Source organism: Grammomys surdaster, unplaced genomic scaffold (genome assembly GCF_004785775.1).
Source record: "Grammomys surdaster isolate TR1022 unplaced genomic scaffold, NIH_TR_1.0 99, whole genome shotgun sequence".
Lineage (NCBI taxonomy): Eukaryota > Metazoa > Chordata > Mammalia > Rodentia > Muridae > Grammomys > Grammomys surdaster.
In genome coordinates this window covers 14,936,778-14,957,419 of record NW_021604578.1, presented here as the reverse complement: position 1 = coordinate 14,957,419, position 20,642 = coordinate 14,936,778, and the positions used below count along the sequence as shown (strand labels likewise).

The 20,642-nt window shown below is 36.4% G+C and overlaps 1 protein-coding gene across 4 annotated transcripts in view; it reads right to left on the bottom strand.

Annotated features, from left to right (window-relative positions):
- Positions 1-20,642, bottom strand: part of Erbin (erbb2 interacting protein) — a 100,944-nt gene that overhangs the window by 19,065 nt on the left and 61,237 nt on the right. For all 4 annotated transcript variants that reach the window (XM_028784309.1, XM_028784315.1, XM_028784323.1 and 1 more), the window contains exons 14-20: positions 18,864-18,933; positions 12,715-12,814; positions 8,028-8,149; positions 7,385-7,558; positions 6,091-6,267; positions 3,480-3,594; positions 1,672-1,855 (exon numbers count right to left, since the gene is read on the bottom strand). In XM_028784309.1, coding sequence (XP_028640142.1) covers positions 1,672-1,855; positions 3,480-3,594; positions 6,091-6,267; positions 7,385-7,558; positions 8,028-8,149; positions 12,715-12,814; positions 18,864-18,933 — 942 coding nt within the window. The remainder of the gene's footprint in view (positions 1-1,671; positions 1,856-3,479; positions 3,595-6,090; positions 6,268-7,384; positions 7,559-8,027; positions 8,150-12,714; positions 12,815-18,863; positions 18,934-20,642) is intronic.

Here is a 20,642-nt window from a genome sequence, read left to right as displayed (position 1 = left end):
CTGTTAAGGATCATGAGTACTTTTAACACTGATGTAAAAGCATTTTAATTATGATATGGCCATGAGCCCGTGAGGACAGGGACCAGAGCATTACAGGAGACAGTCATCACGAGGAGTGGGCTTGCAAATGTATAGCCTCACTCCACTTTCAGTTTGCCCTTCCTGTTTTCTGCATGTGGTTGGAGGTGTGTAGTATAATTTACTTTGTGTGCATGACCCTTTAAAGGACCCTATGCCCTTCAGTGTTGGTTGCCTCTTGGAGTTCTAGGAACAGGAGAGGATATAAAAAACCCAGCAGAGGCTGAGAGAGTATTTGGATTTAGTAGGTTCCAGGTGGCAGAAGAGTAGGGTCAGAGAAGACAGTTGGTGACAGTTAAGACAAGAGAAGCAGAGTCAGAGAAGATATTGTTAAGAGACAGGAAAAGAATCCACACAAAGTAGCTAAAAGAAAAAATAAAGCAAAGCTACAAAGGTGTGGTCTCTCTGCTTCCTGCTTTCATGCCTCCTTTACCATTGTGCACCATACCTCCATAAGTTGTTTTTGGCCATGGTGTGTTATCACTGCAACAAGATGTTACTAACATGGTTTCTAAGGATAAAAACAACTCTTTTAATCTGAACTTCCTCAAATCAGCTGTTTATGTTTTGACACCTAGAAACATTTGTATGTTTGTTCATTTCACCTAAAGACTAAGAATCTATTGTATTTTGTTGTTTCTTTCTCAACAAAAGAAAAAAGTTTTAAAACAACTTTATAATCACTTTAGACCCTGAGCCACATTACCTCAAGAGCTGTCAAAGCTATGGTTGATCCTTCCCTCCCCAGCCTGTGACCACCTACTCTGAAAATACCGCCACAGGAGCTGTCAAAATGGCAACATCTGACAAACCAGTGACACCTTCTCCGCTTGCTGCCAGCATGAGGTACCACTATAGGAGCTGCCCACCTCCATTCCAGCCTCCCCAAGCAGCTCAACAATGGCATCTTAGCCAAAGCCAACTGCCACAAAACCTCACTAATCCCTGAGCTCTCCCAAGTCAGGGCTTAAAATCCTCACCTCACCAATCCTCATTCTGGAAATCTGCCCTGAAAAGCTCCACCCCCTATATAAGCCCTGCCCTTTGATCAATTCCTTGCTGTCCACTCCTGGGAACAGAGGCAGCCAATGCTGGATTCATTCCTCCACACCCTGGACCCTCCCAATGAATCTCTTACGAGATTTCCTGCCCCGTGTGACACTCTCATTGGAAGAAGCCAGGAAGCAATGAAGAAAACAAGGGAAGAAGCAAAGAAAAGGAGCAAGGCTGAGGCTCCTGAGCTCAACTCAGCTGCTGGGTATCCCAGGGATACCCTTCCTGGGAGCTGCAATGCCTCTGCTGAAGAGGCTTCCCCTCAGAGCTTCGTGGATCCTGGGCTCCCATGTCCACTGGGACGCTGTCACACCTCTGAGTGGTGTGGTTTTTGGGCTTTCGAGTCCCAGGACACCTTTCCATCTAAGCAGAACACTAACAATCACTACTCAAATTACTTTAAAAATGGAGTAAAGAAATTTATTGCATAAGGCATTTATATATTTGTGAAACCATTTATGTTTAGCCCTATATTTATTATTTGAATTATTATTTCTATTTCTTGTATAAGTAAATGCATTTGTTCAAATGTTCACAAACCTGACTTTGGAGTTACTATCGACAGGAGTCTGTTTCACTGGAGAACAGAGTGAAGTGTCTTGACTACTGTCAGTATTAAGAGACACTGAATCAGACATCCGAGATGGAGAAGAACAGTTGCTGTTATTCTGATTACTATTGTGTGTGACTTCATCTGATAAAGAATCTGTATCCTTTGCATCATCTGAAACAAGAAAAAGTATTTAAGCACAATGATAAATGCACTAAGAATTTATGGAAAGTTTTTGCACTGATTCTATGTCTGAGGTGATAAATTAAGTAAGATAATCAGAGGTATCTCTGAAAATTAAATCCTAAAATATACAAAAACTCAAGAATTTAAAAGTTGTAACAGCATCTTAACGTAATAAAGGGTACTCAAAATTTGATTTAGCTTACTGCACAGTTTTGAATTCATTTTGGTGAATGAATATCTTTTTAATTTTAAGAACTCATAATAAAATATATGTTTACAACTTCCTATAGTTCATCTGGACAAGAAATTATTTCATATGAATGTGAAATTTTTTTTCAGCCTATCTTGATAATAAAATTGGGCAATGTAATCAATATATAAACAAAATCAAAATTTCAAGGGTCTGCATGTGTATGTGCATTTGACTGAAGGTGCCCAGAAGCCAAAGGTATCGTATCCCCTAGAGCTGAAGTTACAAAGCAAGCTGCCCAATGTGGGTTCTGGGAACCAAGCGTGGGTCTTCTGTGTCTCTCCACCTCAAAGACCTGCTTATAAAGTGGTAATCTCTCCATGTGTGAGGTGGTGTTTAGAACAATGAAAGGAAAACTCTTTATACCCACTAAAGCACAAGTTTAAAATGAATTTGAAAATAGTCGTAAAAGCTCTTTATAAAGATCTCAGCTCTAGCCAACTCAAGGATCTAGTGTACCCAGACATACCCACATATGGATTAAAGATGTGTTTATTGTTTTTAGAAACAGGGCTCAAATGGTTTAATAACCCCAACCTTAAGGTACTTGAGTCTTGGTTTCTTAATTTATAAAAAATATGATTAGACAGCCTTTGAAGTACTTTTTATGGAGCTATTATGACAACCAACTGTTCAGCAACTGCCTAGTACCTAAGCAACTGTTAAATAAAGTACTTAATAGTTTCTACTATCATCATAAACCCACGCTAACCAAGTGCCACCTTGGTAGTATCATTAGCTCTATGAGAGCAACAGTCTGGATAAGCATTTGGTAGAGATAATGCAAACCTAGTCAGGCACAAGTTGCAAGAGTTGTGTGAGGACAGAGGTGTTCTTTACAATGTTATTTCTAAGAGTCTAATATTTTGTTACATAAAAATTGATTGGCAAAAGTTGGGGAAAAGTGCTTAATATCTACCATTCTGAAATAGATAAGAATAAAATAATGTGTATATAGTGTATATCAGGTACTATGCTACGTATTATATGTAAAATCCTCCATTAGCCTCACTACAATTCAAAATTGTCCTATATAAATGGATACAATTAAGCAACAAGGATAATGTATCTAGAAGATACTCAATAGAAATGGAATTATAACCTAGAATTATATCCCTTTAATGTCCATGCTTTTATAAACAAACTGCATGGGGATAGGGAGGACCTACCAATCTCTTTCTTTTAAAATGAAAAATAAGGAGAACATTTCAGAAAGGCAGCTATAAATTTTGTTTTTAAAATGTTTCAATAATGTGACATTCAATAAAATTTACTCCCACAAAGTTAATACATCTTACTCAGGCAAGTTCTGATCTTAATGCTCCCTGCCTCTTAGCATCTAATCTTTTTATTATTACTAACCCTTTTTATTATTACTAAGTGCTACAACTTTGGGCTGATTAATTGAGGTTTCAATTAATGGAGGTCGCATCTCTGCCATTTTCATTTCTTCATCAGAAGAAAGTTCTTCAGATTCCTAGTTTAAAGAAAAAGGAATAAATACAAGAATTAAACTTTGGACTCTTTAAATGAATAAATATATCATAAAAAAAATCACAGGGAAAGCAAAGAAACTGTTAAGACCATATATAAATGTGCCTTTTAATGGTAATAGTTGACAAAACTGCATGACTGAACTTTTTCAAGTGCAGCAGTAAACCTACAGTAGTAGTGGAACAACATATTAAAACGTCTCAAGTGTCACTTTTGGCGCTAAGCCTTATCAAGTATATTAGTAGTTATACTAAAGTGCCACAGTGTGAGATTACTGGCAAACAAAAATGACCAAAGCACGATCCTGTTTTTGAAAAATTCAACGTATCAAGTCCCTCAACAGAGCCTTTTCCTAATTGTTGAGTAGTCTCATAACTATATTTGGCTTCTACAATGGACTACTATTAATGTGAACTAAAAAAATTTCACCTATTTTGAAAACAAAATTCGCTGGGCAGTGGTGGCACACGCCTTTAATCCCAGCACTTGGGAGGCAGAGGCAGGCGGATTACTGAGTTCGAGGCCAGCCTGGTCTACAGAGTGAGTTCCAGGACAGCCAGGACTACACAGAGAAACCCTGTCTCGAAAAACAAAAAACAAAACAAAACAAAACAAAAAAAGAAAGGTTGAAAACAAAATTGTAATTTTCCATGTTTATTTCCTGTAATATGCCAGTTGTTTCAGATTACCTACTACTGAGTACTGTCGGCAAAGAAAATGACTTGTTAGTCATCAACTATTAATAGAAATTTTAATATCATATGGCATGCAGGAAATGAGATCTCTTGCCAGTTAAATCATTTTTACATACTAAGATGACACTAAAGCAAATGCTTTATAAAACCTGCTCCCATAAAAAGAAACAAACAAACAGTACTAAGGACTTCTATGTGTTTGTAAGTGCCATAATAAGGATATGAAGAGTGGAGAGCTCACTCAGCAATTAAGAGCACTTGTTGTCTTGTAGAGGACAAAGGTTTGTTTTCCAGCATGCCCACATGGTAGCTCTATTTCTTGGTGCACAAAAATACTATTTTAATAAAATAGTTTGCAATCTCTATTCATATCTTTATAGATTTATTTTTATTTCTTGTGGATGAATGTTTTGGTTGAATATATGATTGTGTACTGTGTGTATGTAATATCCATGGAGGTAAAGAGGATGCTGAGCCTCTGGAACTGGAGTTAAGAGAGAACCAGAGCCACCATGAAGTTCCAGGTAGACATAATAGCTCAGACCTATATAGCTAGCATGCAAGAAGCTAAGACAGGAGGAATAACACAAGTTATACTAGCTTGGGCTCCACAGAGAGCTCCAGACCATCTGGGCTACAGAGAGCTAGTCTCAAAAAGTTGAGAGGTCTGTGTATGTTTAGCAGTCTCACTTACACCTGAGATATACATTCAATAGAATACTATACAGACACCATAGAAATAAGATGAAGCACTGAGAGATACCACAGTATGAACTTCAAGAGAATATGCCAAGTGAAGGAAACGATAAAAGACCAGCATTAAACCAGTAATTATTAAAAGACCAGTATTATTAAACCAGTAATAGGGAAATCTATACAGGCAAAATACATACTAACTGCTTAGAGTGGAGGGGGATGCAAAGCCTTATGAGGGACAAAAAGTCATTGCAGTCACTGGTAAACTTCCAGCATTGGTCTCAACTTCAGGCTCACTTGCTTTCTGTCAAAAATGACATTTCTTTTTCTTTTTGTGGCTATAAAAATATTCTACAAGTAACTGTGGTGATGGTTTTACAACTTTGTGAATTGTTTAAGCCACTGAATTATATACTTTGAATCAGTAAACTGTAGAGTTTGAGCTATCTCTTTTTAAAAAGGTCTTCTCTCTTAAAAAGAAAGCCTACAACTTTTATTTATTCAATAGTAGAAATTATATCTAGGTTCTCAGACACTGAACAAGGGTAACATTCAATGATGAATGTTTACATAAGTTAAATGATTGGGTATACCCATAACATAATAGGCACTTTCCTTTGTACCCTCTCCCCTCTTTTTTTCCACAGTGCTGGGGATAGAATCCAGGGTCTTATACAAGCTGGGACAATACTGTACCACTGATCTACATCTTCAATTTTAATTTGGTGTTACAGAAATAAAAGCAAGGTCTGAGGATGCAAAAGATAGAACATTAGCCTATTATATATAATGAACTGAAGTGGATCCCCATTAGCTGCAAAAAATAAAAATATAAAAGCAACTTTAATTATTCACTTTATATAACACATCATAATCTAATTTATCTACTAGTCATTTACTTACAAAAAGTAAAAAAAAAATTAAATTTCAAGTGATGAGTGATATTTTGGCAATCTGATATTTCTCAAGGATACCTCAATAAAAATATGTTAGTATTTTCTGCAGTCATACTGTTAGGCTTCTGTTGTTTACAGCAATGAAATTCTACATAGAAAACTCTCATGAATATGTCAAAATGAAGTTAATACCTCAAAAACATCATCATGGTTAACAATATGCTTCAGGTTCCCAGACAATTTCATATTTGCAGTCACTGGTAAATTTCCAGCATTGGTCTCAGCTTCAGGCTCACTTGCTTTCTGTATAGAATTCATGTACTTTTCTCTTTCATCAAGTTTGCTTTTTGTTGTAGTACTTTCTGAAGTCTACATAAAAGACAAAGATCTCATGTAAGTTTTATGTCTATTCTTGTATTAAATATTACATAAAATGTATCAACTTCCAATTCTAAATTAATACTAAAACTATGAACATGTAAATTAGATTTACAGATAGAAAGACATGATTATATTCAAGTACATCATTTGCAAAAGTTACTTTCCTACGAGAAGACTGGAAGGCTGGTGTGAGTGAGTCAGTTAGTTCGGCTTACTGACAAGGAAAGATGATAAACCAATTTTGCCTACTGTGGAATGTACAGTGGCTCTAATGGCATGACACAACTTTTGTTTGAGGGTAGGGAGCACTAAGAAGAGTTCACTAAAGAAATGCATAGCTTAAAAATTTTGTGAATGCTTTTGAAACAGTCCAAGGAAGTATCAAATGTCTATAATATCAATTAATTAAAAATTGAAATAAAGCAGATCAGTATCATTAAAATAGGTGGGAAAGAATATTTGCAGAATAACTTTCTGATAATCGTATCTTATTATTTGTCAGTTTTGTTTTTTTGTTTTTTTTGTTTTTTTTTTTAAGACAAGGTTTCTCTGTAGTCCTGGCTGTCCTGGAACTCGCTTTGCAGACCAGGCTGCCTTTGAACTCAAGAGATCCAACAGCCTCTGCTTCCTGAGTGCTAGGATTAAAGCCATATGCCATCACCCAAAAAATATTATAGTTCCAAGCCTTGGAGTCTTTTTGTTTTTTGTTTTTTTGTTTTTTTTGAGACAAGGTTTCTCTGTGTCATCCTGACTCTTCTGGGATATGCTCTGTTAATCAGGCTGGCCTCAAATTCAGAGATCTGCCTGCCTCTGCCTCTGCTGGGATTAGAGGCACTAGCCACCACGTCCCAGCAGGAAATGATTTTTTTTTATAGTCTTTATTTTTCTTTAATGTTTTTCCGATTGGCAATGATTTTTTAACAGCTATCTCGATATTATCTTGATATAAGATAAGCAATGGGGAATTCAAAAAGTTCACGATTTAGGCTTCTGAAAACAAAACTACAAAATAGTATATAATTAAGATCATCATATCAATGATCTCAAAAACTTGAGGAACTGCAGCAAACACTTTAGATCATGACTTGGAACTGAGTTTTCTAACCTTCACACCCTTATCTTGATTTACAACTTGCTGATCTTCATGTTGTTTCAAATCTCTCCCCGACTCTTCATTAGTCTCTTCATCTTTTAATCTATGGACAATGGTTTGAACAGTCTTGACCATATTCTTAAGCTCATCTGGGTACGGTGTTGGATATCTCTTTAAGTTTCCCTCCTAGAGAAATAAGAGAAAGATGAAATACTAGTATTTCTAACATCAGTCTCAGAACTTAATGTATAATCCATCTGAACTGTGAAGACAGATGATGAGTTTTGAAAAAATTCAGGTTTTTTTCTTGTGTGTGTATATATATGTACACACACACATACACACACACACACACTTCAAATTAGGTTGTTTTGTTTATTTTTCTCTTTCTTTTTCCCAGTGCTAGGTATCAAACTCTGGCCTTTACATGACAGACAAGAGCTCCACTAGCGAGCTTTCTCTCTCCCTGAAATATACCTTGTAATGGCAGATTTATATTGACCTCAAATTTTTTTGTAGTGAAATAATTTGGATTAGTAAGTGCTTTTAGGGTAGGGAGTGAATCCAATACTTCTCTGTAACCACGAATAGCATAACATAGGTATACAGTGCCAACATTAGTCAACACATTTGAAATAAAAGCTAACAGACTCACCCTGGGAGGTGCCTCTCTTTCATCTTTGTCTTCATCACATTCAAATGCCACTTGAGCCCGTTGTTTTCTCTGTTCTTCCCACAATGCAGGATTAAAACTTTCATTATCTGATATGAACATAACTAGAGGAAAGTAAAATAAAAGCTACTATATTTTACAATAATCACAGAAAACTATTATTCATAATCATTAATAAAAACAAGTCTAAGGGGAGGTGATAATGCATGCCTTTAATTTCAGCACTCAGAAGGCAGAGGCAGGTGGATATTTATAAGTTCGAGGCCAGACTGGTCTACAAAGAGAAACTCTGCCTTAGAAAACAAAAAACAAATAAATAAAACTCAGAAACAAACAAATGAAAACAAGTCTATGGCAGTTAAAACTGGTCCAGAACAATAGCAACAAATTCCAGGTAAGAAACAGGCTTTGGCTTTAAGATTTCTTCACCATGGCCAGTGTAACTTTTATTTCTTAGAAGCTGATTTGGTTTTTGTTCCTAGGAGGATTCATGAAGTTGCCAATTTAAACACTGCAAATACATAGGTTTTGTGTAGGACCCTAAAAATTGAAGACAGTAAGGCTACTATATCTTCCAATTCTAAAATTCGGTTTTTCATTTATTCTATTTTAGAATTCTGTTTAGCATTAATAAATAGCTCAACATTATGGAGGGATAAAAAGAGTTCAGTGGTAGAATGAGCTATTTTGTTATAAAATAAAATGAATTACTTTGGTAGCGATTATACACAATATAGATTACACAAATACATATTCTACATAAAAATGTAAGGAAGCTTTATATTTAATGTAAACTCATTCTTTATCCAATCAGATATATAATATAATATAATATAATATAATATAATATAATATAATATAATATAATATAATACAATACAATATAATATATAATATATAATATCCAATTATATAATACTAAACTTCAAAGACTTCTATAGTTTTCTAGAATGGCTTAAAGTAACTCATTCAACTAATATATACCACTCTATGAAATTATACAATACAAAATATTACAAACCGACAACTCTTACTCAAAATAAAAGAAATTATGGAATGGGAAAGTGAGGGCAAATGTTTCAATATGCCATACACATACATACACACACACAAACTCTTAAGTTCCTAAAACATACAAACTTGGAAAATGTGAGTATGTGTGGAAATATGACTTATATCAGATCCTTGTTTGAGTTTTCTTTCCCTGTGTAAATTGCCATGTCCAGACTAAAAATGCCATAAAACAAAAAGGAACAACAGGTCTGATACTTTGTGTGTATAGTTTTATTTCTTGTTGTGTGTTTTGTTTAAAGAGAGGACATCCAGTTCCCTACGCAGCTAAGGACAACCTCGAATTTCTGATCCTCCCACCTTCACTTCTAAGTGCTGAGAATGTAACACAGGGCTTCCGGAATGCTAAAGACTCTACAACTGAATTACAAACCCAGACCACTGTGTGCTGGTTGGTGGTTTGTTGTGCTTGTTTGTTTGGTTTGGTTTTGACTTTTTCTGTTTTTAAGGATTTGTTATTTATATATCCTACATTATGAGTGCTCTATCTGCATGTACACCTGCATGCCAGAAAAGGGTATTAGAAGCCATGACAGATGATCGTGAGCTACCGTGTGGTTGCTGGAAATTGAACTCAGGACTTCCACAAGAGAGTTATTAGGCTTAGCCATCTCTCCAGGACAACACACTAGTTTTCAAAACAGGGTTTCATGATATAGTTCATGCTGCCTCTCTAATGTGCAATCCTCTGCTTGACTTTTTCTTGAATGTTGGGATTATAAATATGTTTTTGTTTTCATGACTAAGCTCAAATTTTTATTCTAATTACTTTGTGAGTTGCTTAGTATTTACTTACTGGACTGTTTCTGTTCAAACAAATGTGGACTATGGTTCACTGTTGATATTTCTCTGTGGAGTCCTTAGAAAGGTAAGAGATGTATTTCAGTTGGTACAGTGCCTCCCTGAGTTCAACTGCTAACACTAAATGAACGCATAAGCCAGGCAGAGGGGCGCTATGCCTGCAATCACAGCAATATGGAGTCCAAGGTGTGACATCAGATGTTCAAGTTCATCCTCACATACACAGTGAGTTGGAGGTCAACTAGGACTACAGGAAACCTTGGCCCAGAAGGTAACTAGAACCAGGCAGTTTTCAATACTCTATTTCTAGTATTCATATAAGTAACTCACTTAGGTTTGGTAGTAATTTAATACACACACACACACACACACACACACCCCTCTTTGCCTCTGAATCCTCCTTTTAAATATGAAGTCACACCCCTGATTGTTGGTAACTGCTCAGAGTTTTAGCCATCTTTCTTTTCTAACCTGCAAAGTCACTCTAGGTTTTACTTCCTTCTTTAATGAAGCTTCCATTTCAAGATACAGTAGTCATTACCACTGCCTTCAAATGCCCTTTCTCCAATACCTGAAGCAAATTTCTTCCATCTCACTGTTTTACCTTCATGTCACTATGGAGGGAAAATATAATGCAAATTCCCAGAGAGGCATTCCAGACTAATATTCCCACATCATACTATTTTCCACACTACCTATATTACATGTATAACATGTACCTATATAAAATAGGTAACTTGGAAAATAATTAGGAATTTATTTCCTTCTCCCTGTTTAAAACTAACTCCACTAGGACAGGAATGGTGGTACACAGCTTTAACCCCCAGCAGTCAGGAAATAGTTGCAGTTGATTCACTGCGAGTTTGAGGAACTCTAGGTCAGCCAGGACTGGAAAATGAAAAAACCCTTTCTCCAAAAGATCAATTCCTCCATCTAGACTGAAACTCTCATTCCTACTCTCACATTTCCTCCCCATTATCTACTTTTGGAGTATAAAAGGAAAGGGGCTTTACTTAGCTCCATTAGGACCTGTTACATGGGTTGGCAGAACCAGAGTAAGCTCAATGTAAACCAAGTGTGTTTCTCTCAAGCTGGTGTGAAACTACAACTGAACAGTGTCATTTACCATCTGAGTCATTGGTTCTTACAAGTAATAAAGAAAGAAAAATATTTCTTTGACATTCAAAGGAAACTCATCATCCTCTTGACAACACTACTGTCTCCCATAGGCTCACATTTGAATAGTTGGTTCCTAAGTGGTACTACTTTGGAGTCTGAAATGTTAGGAGCTGGGCTGTGCAGAAAAAGCATGCCTCTAAAGGTAATACCATGTCCCCAGCCACCACTTCTGCTTCTGTGATGCCTTCACATGCACTTCTATTTCTGTCTGTCTCAAGATGAAATGAGACCTCTGAAACTATGAACTAAGACAAACCTTTCTTCCTTTGTTTCTCCTGATTCTTTAGTCATAACAATGCAAAAGCCTGGCTGATACAGTAAGAACCTGTGAGAGTACTATAAATAATATCAATATATAATATGATCAAATAATTATCCTTTTGGTAGTAAAGAATGTTAGTATTTGTAAGAAATGAAATGACTTCTTAGTTCACAAATATAACATTTTAATGTTCTATTCACAGAATAACATACTATTTCAGTACAGGGCCATATAATAAAATATTTCTGTTGCTAGCACTTAAGAATAGGCTAGAAGTAGTCATAGACAGCATGTAACTGGCTGGTTCAAATGGAACTGCTAAAGTTATTTAAAGAAGAGGGAATAGAACCTTAGCCACCTAACTTGCATAGTTTACTTTCATTTATGTGTATGTATGTTTTACTATATGTATGTCTGTGTATTATATACATGCCTGGGGCCCACAATGTCCAGAAGATGGATTAATCACCTTTTGGAGTTACCAACAGCTGTAAGCTGCCAAGTGGATGCTGAGGACAGAATCTGGATCCACTGGAACAATAGAAAATGCTCTTAACCACTGATCCATCTTTCTAGCCCCCTGTCCCCCGGAATATGTGTTAATGAATTACACTTTTCTTGAACTTTATATATTGAGTTAATTTCTATTAACTTCAGACCATAGCTATTTTCACTATCTTAAAGAAAGAAAGATACATATATACATACATACAAGACATTTTGAGTATAATTTTAAAAATGTTATACATACAGACAGAACAACATATGAATGTATGAGGCTGGAGAGATTGTTCAGTGGTTAAGAGGACTGGATGCTCTTCTAGAAGTTCTGGCTCACAACAATCTATAATGGGATCTGATGATCTCTTCTGATATAGATTAGCTATATTAGAAATAATTTGATCCTCTGTCTTCACACACTAATCCACAAGTACACACTTGTGGCCAGTATGAAATAATATATTCTCTCTTGCTGGGCAAAACTCAGGAAGTAACTGAGCAGTGACATATAGTCAAAGACTAGAGATTCACAGATGACCTTTATCTAGTGTGTAGGTTTTAAGGGCATTATATACTTTAGTATAAATTTCTAATCACACAATGTTAACAAGCATTCCTAATATTTAGTTAAATACTATGTGAAATAAAGAAAGCTACAATTAATAACATTATCAATGTAACTTAAAGAAAACATACCTCTAAGTTCAATTCAGAGATGTTACTTATCTAATTATTCACTGAAAACTTTCTGATCAGTTTTCCAAACCCTCAATGAAATAATAAAAAGTTTTGGAGCTAAGAATTCTCTTGGTACTTAGCTAAGGAGAAGGGGAGAAAGTAATTTTCAATTCCTACCATCTTCAGTCCTTGGTTGCTGAGGGAACATGTAATTAGTAAGCACCGTTTTCTGAGTCTCTGAATCAGTTTCTTTTTGAAGAGGTATCAGAGGTTTGGACTAGGGAAAAAAAAATAAATGGTTAGTTTTTTAAAAACCTACAAAAATACATATCTAAAAATCCTCATAATTAACCATCACCAATTTTATAAAGTGTCAAGGTACAAGCTAAAAAAAACAAAGTTGTGTATATATGTAATATGAACACTCATTGAAATCACAGAGAAATCTAAAAAAATGCAACTTAAAATAGTAGTAAAAGACAAATTGAATATATCCTAATTATCACAGAAAAAAGATATCAATAAACAAAGACTATCTATGACCTATGAATTCTTTATTATACAGTAATTTTACTAATAGAGATATAAAATACATTTTCCATATTATTTTCTGTCTCAGTATTTCCTTTCGCAAAAATACTTTTAACGGAAAAAATATTTACAAGGCTTAAACTAGTTATCAAAACATGTATTTCAGTCAGTCACTAAATAGACAGCAAGTTGAAAACTGCTTCTCTCTTACTCTCCATCAACAGTACCAACAAGACACTTGTTGGAGGTATCAGGTATTTTAGACTTTGTTCTTAGTATCTTTCTTCTAATGGCTAACAAATAGTGTCAATTCCTACTTTAAATATGCACACCTAAAATTCTACCAGTAACAGCCTTAAGTGATTCCATGTAGATAGGAACTACCCAGTCTTCTATTTCCTTATCAGCCACCCTTTGGACAAACTCTTGTAAAAACATGATTTCATCCTCAACTCTTACTCCCAAATATTTTAAAATGTTGTGGCCTCCATCTTGTTAAAAAATAAACTGTTCTATATTTTCAAATTCTGATCATTTTACTTAATTTCCTCAAATAATGAACTGGTAGCCGTACTCTTTCCTAAAGACCTGCTTTCTTGAAATCTCAAATCCAGGTCGACTTTTCTTTCATGCTTTGTTTCCGACAAGCACAACCGTGGTGACAGTGTTTACAGTGCTTTGGGCCCATCCTAGACTACATTCAATATAAACTTGCAGTCCTGCATACCATCATCATCTGGTTCTTAAATGCAATCTCTTTCTTAGTCCCATCAATACCTTCCACGCCTTAATACTTATCATCTAGGAGAAGCTTGCTTAATTAAAAATTTTAAAATATTACAAAAATTTGAAAACACTGAGCACAGACATAATTGTCACAAGTGAAAAGAACATATTTGACTTCAAGGGACAGTATGATAAAAACTCAGAAAATTAATTTTTAAATGTTACATAAAATTATTTTGAGGATATGTAGGTAAGCAATGCATGAAACACTAATAAAGTTTACATTTAGACTTTGATTCTTATCTCATTAATAGTGATTATTAAAAGAAAATTTAAAATATCTAAAATCTATCATCCTAAGCATGTCAGTCAGTCTGCATTCCCACCTTCTTACACCAATTACTTCCACAGTCACAGGTAATAGTTCAGCTGATACAAAGTACAAATAACACAGTCAGACTTTGGCCCAGTAGTTTCTTAGTGTGCAAAGAAGAAAAGCATTATCTAAATTATCTAGTGCATTAAAAAAATTTCCCTGAAAGTATTTTGCTATTATTCTTTTATTACATGACCCACTGCACATACCAAACCAACACACTTAAAAATGGGTAAGCTGTAACAAAGAATTCTCAACTGAGGAAACTCAAATGGCCGAGAAGCATCTAAAGAAATGTTCAGTATCCTTAGTCATCAGGGAAATGCAAATCAAAACAACCCTGAGGTTCCATCTCACACCAGTCAGAATGGCTAAGATTAAAAAGTCAGGTGATAGTAGATGCTGGTGAGGGTGTGGAGAAAGAGGAACACTCCTCCTTTGTTGGTGGGACTGCAAGATGGTGCAACCACTTTGGAAATCAGTCTGGCGGCTCCTCAGAAAATTGACATAGCTTTACCTGAGGATCCAGCTATACCACTCCTGGGCATATACCCAGAAGATGCTCCAACATATAACAAGGACATATGCTCCACTATGTTCACAGCAACCTTATTTATAATAGCCAGAAGCTGGAAAGAACCCAGATGTCCTTCAACTGAGGAATGGATAAAAAAATGTGGTACATTTACACAACTCCAATAGTGGAGTATTACTCAACTATTAAAAACAATGAATTTGAGAAATTCCTAGGTGTAAATGGATGGAACTAGAAAATATCATCCTGAGTGAGGTAAGTCAATCACAAAAGAACATACATGGTATTCACTCACTGATGATTGGATATTAGTCCAGAACCTTGAAATACCCAAGATTCAACTCACAGGCCACATGAAGCTCATGAAGAAGGAAGATCAAGTGGGGGTGCTTCTGTCCTTAAAAGAAGCAACAAAATACTCAAGGGAGCAAATATGGAGACAAAGTGAGGGACAGAAACTGAAGGAGGGGCCATCTGGAGACCATTCCACCTGGGTATCCATCCCATGTGCAGTCACCTGATGTGGAAATCAGGAAGTGCATGCTGACAAGAGCCTGATATAGATATCTCCTTAGAGGTCTGCAAGAGTCTGACATATTATTCAGAGGCAGATGCTCACAGCTAGCCATTGAATTGATCATGGGGTTCCCAATGGAGGAGTTAGAGAGAAGACTGTTGGAGCTGAGGGGGTTTGCAGCCCCATGAGGAGAGCAGCAATACCAACCAACCAGAGCTCCCAGGGTCTAAACCAACAGCCTGGGAGCACTTAGGGAGGGATCCATGGCTTCAGCTGTATATGCAAGGGTGGAAAGCCCTGTCGAGCATAGGTGGGAGAAGAGATCCTTGGTCTCATGAAGGCCGGACGCCCCAGTGGGTGGGAATTTGAGGGTGGGGAGGTGGGAGTGGGGGGGGTAGGTAGGGGTACATCCGTAGAAAAGCAGGAGGGGTGAGGGGATAGGGGGTTCCTGGGTGGGGTGGGGGATGGGGTAAGGGGATAACATATGAAATGTAAATAAAACATCCAATTAAAAAAAAAGTAAAAAAAAATAAAAAAAATAAAAATGGGTGAGCTGAACGGCATATGAATTAAACCGCATAAAATTTATCACTGTTATTACTTATGAAGTACATAGACAGAGAAAATAATTTAATCAAGCTTTTCTAGTTCCGTGAATGCCTAACTATTGACCTGTAATCTCATTTAATCTCAGATATTCACTCAGTTCTCTTGCCCTAACATTTAGGTCATCAGTATTCTTGCCCTAAATCTAAAAATCACTCATTCACCAAATACTTACTAACAGCACTTTAAAGCACTAAGCACTAGACACAGAAGGCAGCAAAACAAGTATCTACACTGATTTCTTGAGTTTGCAGTATACAAGAGGGATGATACACCTGACAAAGCTGGCTATTACAAAAGATGTAGTCAGAGGCTAACAAGGTGTAAGGTACTAGAGAGCACAGAAGACTGGCATTCACTTACTACTTTGACAAACAGGACAGCATTTCTAAGAGGTAAGGAGAGAAAGTAAGGTAGGTACAGCAAAGAATGTTCTCAAAGAAAACGCATTTGGTAGAAAGAATGAATGTGTAAGGAGTAAAGAAATACCTACAGCATGACCGAGAGCTTGAGCCTATGATACTCAGAAAACCACCCACATAACGTAAGGAGGTCAGTGCAAGGATAAGACTGAGAGACCGTGTGAGTTACAGTATCAGGGTGACAAGGGGCTAGGAGGGGAAAGCAGTAACACAGGGGGCAGAGATGGGGACAAGGTTATGTCACTATCTGAGTCAGCACTGTCCATTTTGTAATTATCCAGTAGCTATACTTTTTTTAAAAAAGGCAAAAAGATGATCTAGTACTTGGTTAGTATAGAGGAGGCTCTGGGTTTGAGTCCTACTGGGGGTAGGGGGGAAGCTGGCAAGACAGCATACGCCTGTAATCTGAGCATTCCACATACCAAGACAAGAGGATTTTGAGTTCAAGGGTAGCCTGGGCTACATAGTAAGTTTAAAAAAAAAAGTGGGGGCAGGAAGAGCTCAAAAGAAAAATAATTTCAATAATGTACTCAGTTTTACCTTATTAAAAACATTACATTTTTCAGCATAGAATACAAAATAAAAATTATAAATGCAAATTTCACATTTTTCTGATCACTCCAGGGCAAAAATTTAGACTATAGTTAAATATATGGCATCTGACTTTGGATTAACCACATATGATACTCCTGGGTTCTGCACTGAATAGGGAAGGTCTACATGAAATGACACACAAGGTATTATTCAATACTCCTGAGAACTCGGTGATAAACTGGACTGTTGTACAGTAATGGTAGTAAAGACTGCACTCCTGTGTCTGACTCCATAAAACATTTCTCAGTGAGCTAAGGATCTTAGAAAACATTTGGGGCAGAAAAATGGTATGCTGTTTAGGGGGAGCTGAATCTGAGATATCTAGGTATCAATATTGGATAGATACTGGGCTATATGTATGATTCAGACATAGGTACTAGGCTAAAGATATTGCTAGAAATAATGGTGATGTAGAAAGTAATTTGAAGGATAGTTTACAGAAAATAAACCAAAGGGCTGTCATTCTGTAAGCCACTGAGAGAAGAGTCAGGCCTGAAAAGCAGTCTTCCGAGTCATCAAGTAAGCACAGAAGCAGGTGAGGACAACAGGCAACTCTCCAAATCCATCATTCTCACCTTGCTTGCTAGTCATCATCTCACCACAACTGCTCAGTTTTCATCTTTCAATTCTCTTTCATTTGCTCTCTACTATGTGGTAACATTTCACTTTAATCCCTGTCTTCTCAATAACCAAGATATCCTTCCTGTGATGTCCTTCTCTTACACCTAGGTTGGCAGTTCTATTCACAGACCAGTTGTGATGGCATACACCTTCAATCCCAGCATGCAGGAGGCTTAGGCAAAGAGGTCGAGGGGCGGGGCCGGGGGCAGAGGTAGGAGGATCTCTATGAATTCATGACTAGCCTGGTCTATATAAACAAATGGCAGGTAAGTCAAAGCCGTACAGAGACCACCCCACCCCCCATCTCAAAACACCAAGTAAAATAAAGTATTGTATTACAAAACTAAGCAAACTAATATCACTCCAACTTTGATCTTTAGGACTGTCTCAAAATTAATCATAAAAATATTATTTCCTTTTTCCAGTACTATTACAGATTTTTGCTTAATTACAACACTACAAATCTGCAATATTATTCTTAATAGTAAAGATGAGAAACCAGTCTAATGGGGCTGTAAAGACAGCTCAGAGGTCAACAGCTCTTACAGTTTGGTAAGCTGGGTTTGGTTCCCAGATCCCACATGACAGCTTATAAGCACCTGTAACTATAACTCCAGTTCTAGGGAATCCTATGTTCTCTTCTGAGCTTCTCAGGTACCAGTCACACATACATACATTCATTCAAAACACGTAAAACAAACAAAGTAAAAAAATCTTTTAAGAAAATAGAAATCAACGTAAGTGTCCATTAATGAATGAGTGGCTAAAGACAGTGTAACATATATACATAATGATATACAAGTGACCCTTAAAAGAAAAGGTATCTTGTGACACAGAAAGTTAACTATCACATGATGTCATTGAAAGAGGAAAACTCACAGAAAGAGAATCAAACGTTCTAACAGGGACATGCGTGAGGAGTGTATTGGGACATGCTGGTTCAAGCACACAAAACTGATAGAGTAACTTCAAGAGCTCTACTGTAGACTATGGTAATTTCAATCCGAAAAACTTTATCACTCAAAATTGCTGAGAATTGATTTTACGTGCACTCAAAACGAAGTGACAAAGGCAAGAAGTCACAACACAAAGTTAGGTAGAGTGGAGTAGGACTTCCTCATCTTTGTAGTTTTGTGGGTTTGGAAACTTGCTAAAATATAATAAAATGTATTACTTATATATCTATGTGTGAAGTGTTTCTAAATATAGTTAGATAAATATATTTTTACATATGAACCAAGGTATAACTGTTAAGTGGTTCTATAAAAACTAAAGAGTATCATTATATATTCTTGGAATACAATATATGTTGCTATATATATGAAAACTATATATTATGTATGTGAAAAAAATATACAATTGGAATTCTAGCCAAATTTAGTAGGTCAGAATGCCCACCTGATTATCTGACAGCCACATAGCAGTCAATTGTTGTAGCTTTGTAAAGCTAAAAGGCAAATTCTTTAACCTGAATGGAAAAAAAAACAAAAATTAAACTTAAAAACGAAAATATTTAAATTATAAGAGATTACATCAGAAACAGTGGTATAGCACTTACCTAGCATGGACCCTATCTTCCTACCTCCTAGCACCAAAAAATAATGAAAATGAATATACAAATCATGTGAACAATGCTATAGAATCGTATATTCAGGTAAGATTAAAGAAAAAGAAAGTAAAGCCAAATGCATAGTTTTATATAGGAGAAAGGACAAAAACATTATCTAGTCTTAAACATTATATGCACCAGCCCAGGGGAGGCTATACTTCCTGAGGGTGACGAGTACCTTTGTCACCAATGTAAGACATGAAAAGCAACCTCCAATAGTAGTACAAAACCATTCTATATATGTTCTAAGACTGGAACATTAACTTGTCTAATAGTAGCTTCTCTACTTTTTAATAAACTGAAAAATCAAATCTGTTAAAAAAAGTAAAAACTGTCCATGCGTAAAGAAGGCAAGGTCACATTGAGTATTCACTTACAAAATTGCTTGTGTTTTTGTACTGAAAGAACCAAAGCTGTAGTAAGGAGTCTTGGAGAGACTGTTTTTAAAACCACTGCACTGTTCTGTATTTTAGTGGTCCATTATTATTTTAAGATGATAATATGTAAAAACAAAGTGACATAAGTGCTTATTAGTGTCTAATTAAAATAGGATTGTAGTGGCTTGAAAGAAAACGGCTGCCACAGGCTCATAGGGATTGGCACTATCAGAGCACTACTGTGACCTTGCTGAAGTAGATGTGACTTTGCTGGAAGAAGTGAGTTGCAGGGCATGGGCTCTGAGATCTTAGAACCTCAAGCTAGGCCTAGCAGCTATGTCACTTCCATTGCCTATGGATCAGTCTGTAGAACACTCAGCTCCTCCAGCACCATGCTAACTGCATGCTGCCACGCTTCCTGCCAGGACGAAATGGACTAAACCTCTGAACTGTAAACCAGCCCAATTAAATGGTTTCCTTTATTAGACTTGCCATGGTCACAGTGTCTTTTTATAGCAATAAAACCCTAAGACAAGAATCCTATATAAAATAAAATTCTTACTTCACTGTTGCTATCTTAGGCCTAGCTAGTCTTCTGTGCACACCTCTGAAGGCAGTGTTTGAGCACCTAGTGCTCTAGTTTGGGAAGGAAAATTATGACATGAAAAGTTTTTTACAGAGGCATAGATTCTTTTTAAATAAATGTAGCTATTAAAATATTGTTAATAAGTCAGAATATTGTACTAAATGCTCTACTTTAAAATTTTTTATATGAGCTTTAAATTTCTCCTACATAAAAGAGAAACACCTACTATACTATTCCAAAGGGAAGGTTTCATATTTTGTAAAGTATTACAAAATAAAATATAAAGCATTCCACAACTGTTCTTAAATTAAGCTTCAGTCTCTGTGGTGGTTTAAATATGCTTGGCCCATGAGAAATGGCATTACTGGTAGGTGTTAGAGGAAGTGTCTCACTGTGAGGGCTTTGAGGTTCATATACATGCTCAAGTCTGGCCAGTGTGATTCAGACTCTCTTCCCAGCAGCCTTCGAATCAAGAGAACACTTAGCTTCTCCAGCACCAAGGCTGCAGCCAGGCTGCCATGCTTTCCACTATGATGATAATGGACTGACCCTCTGAAACAGTAAGCCAGCCCCAACTAAATGTTTTCTTTTATAAAAGGTGCTGC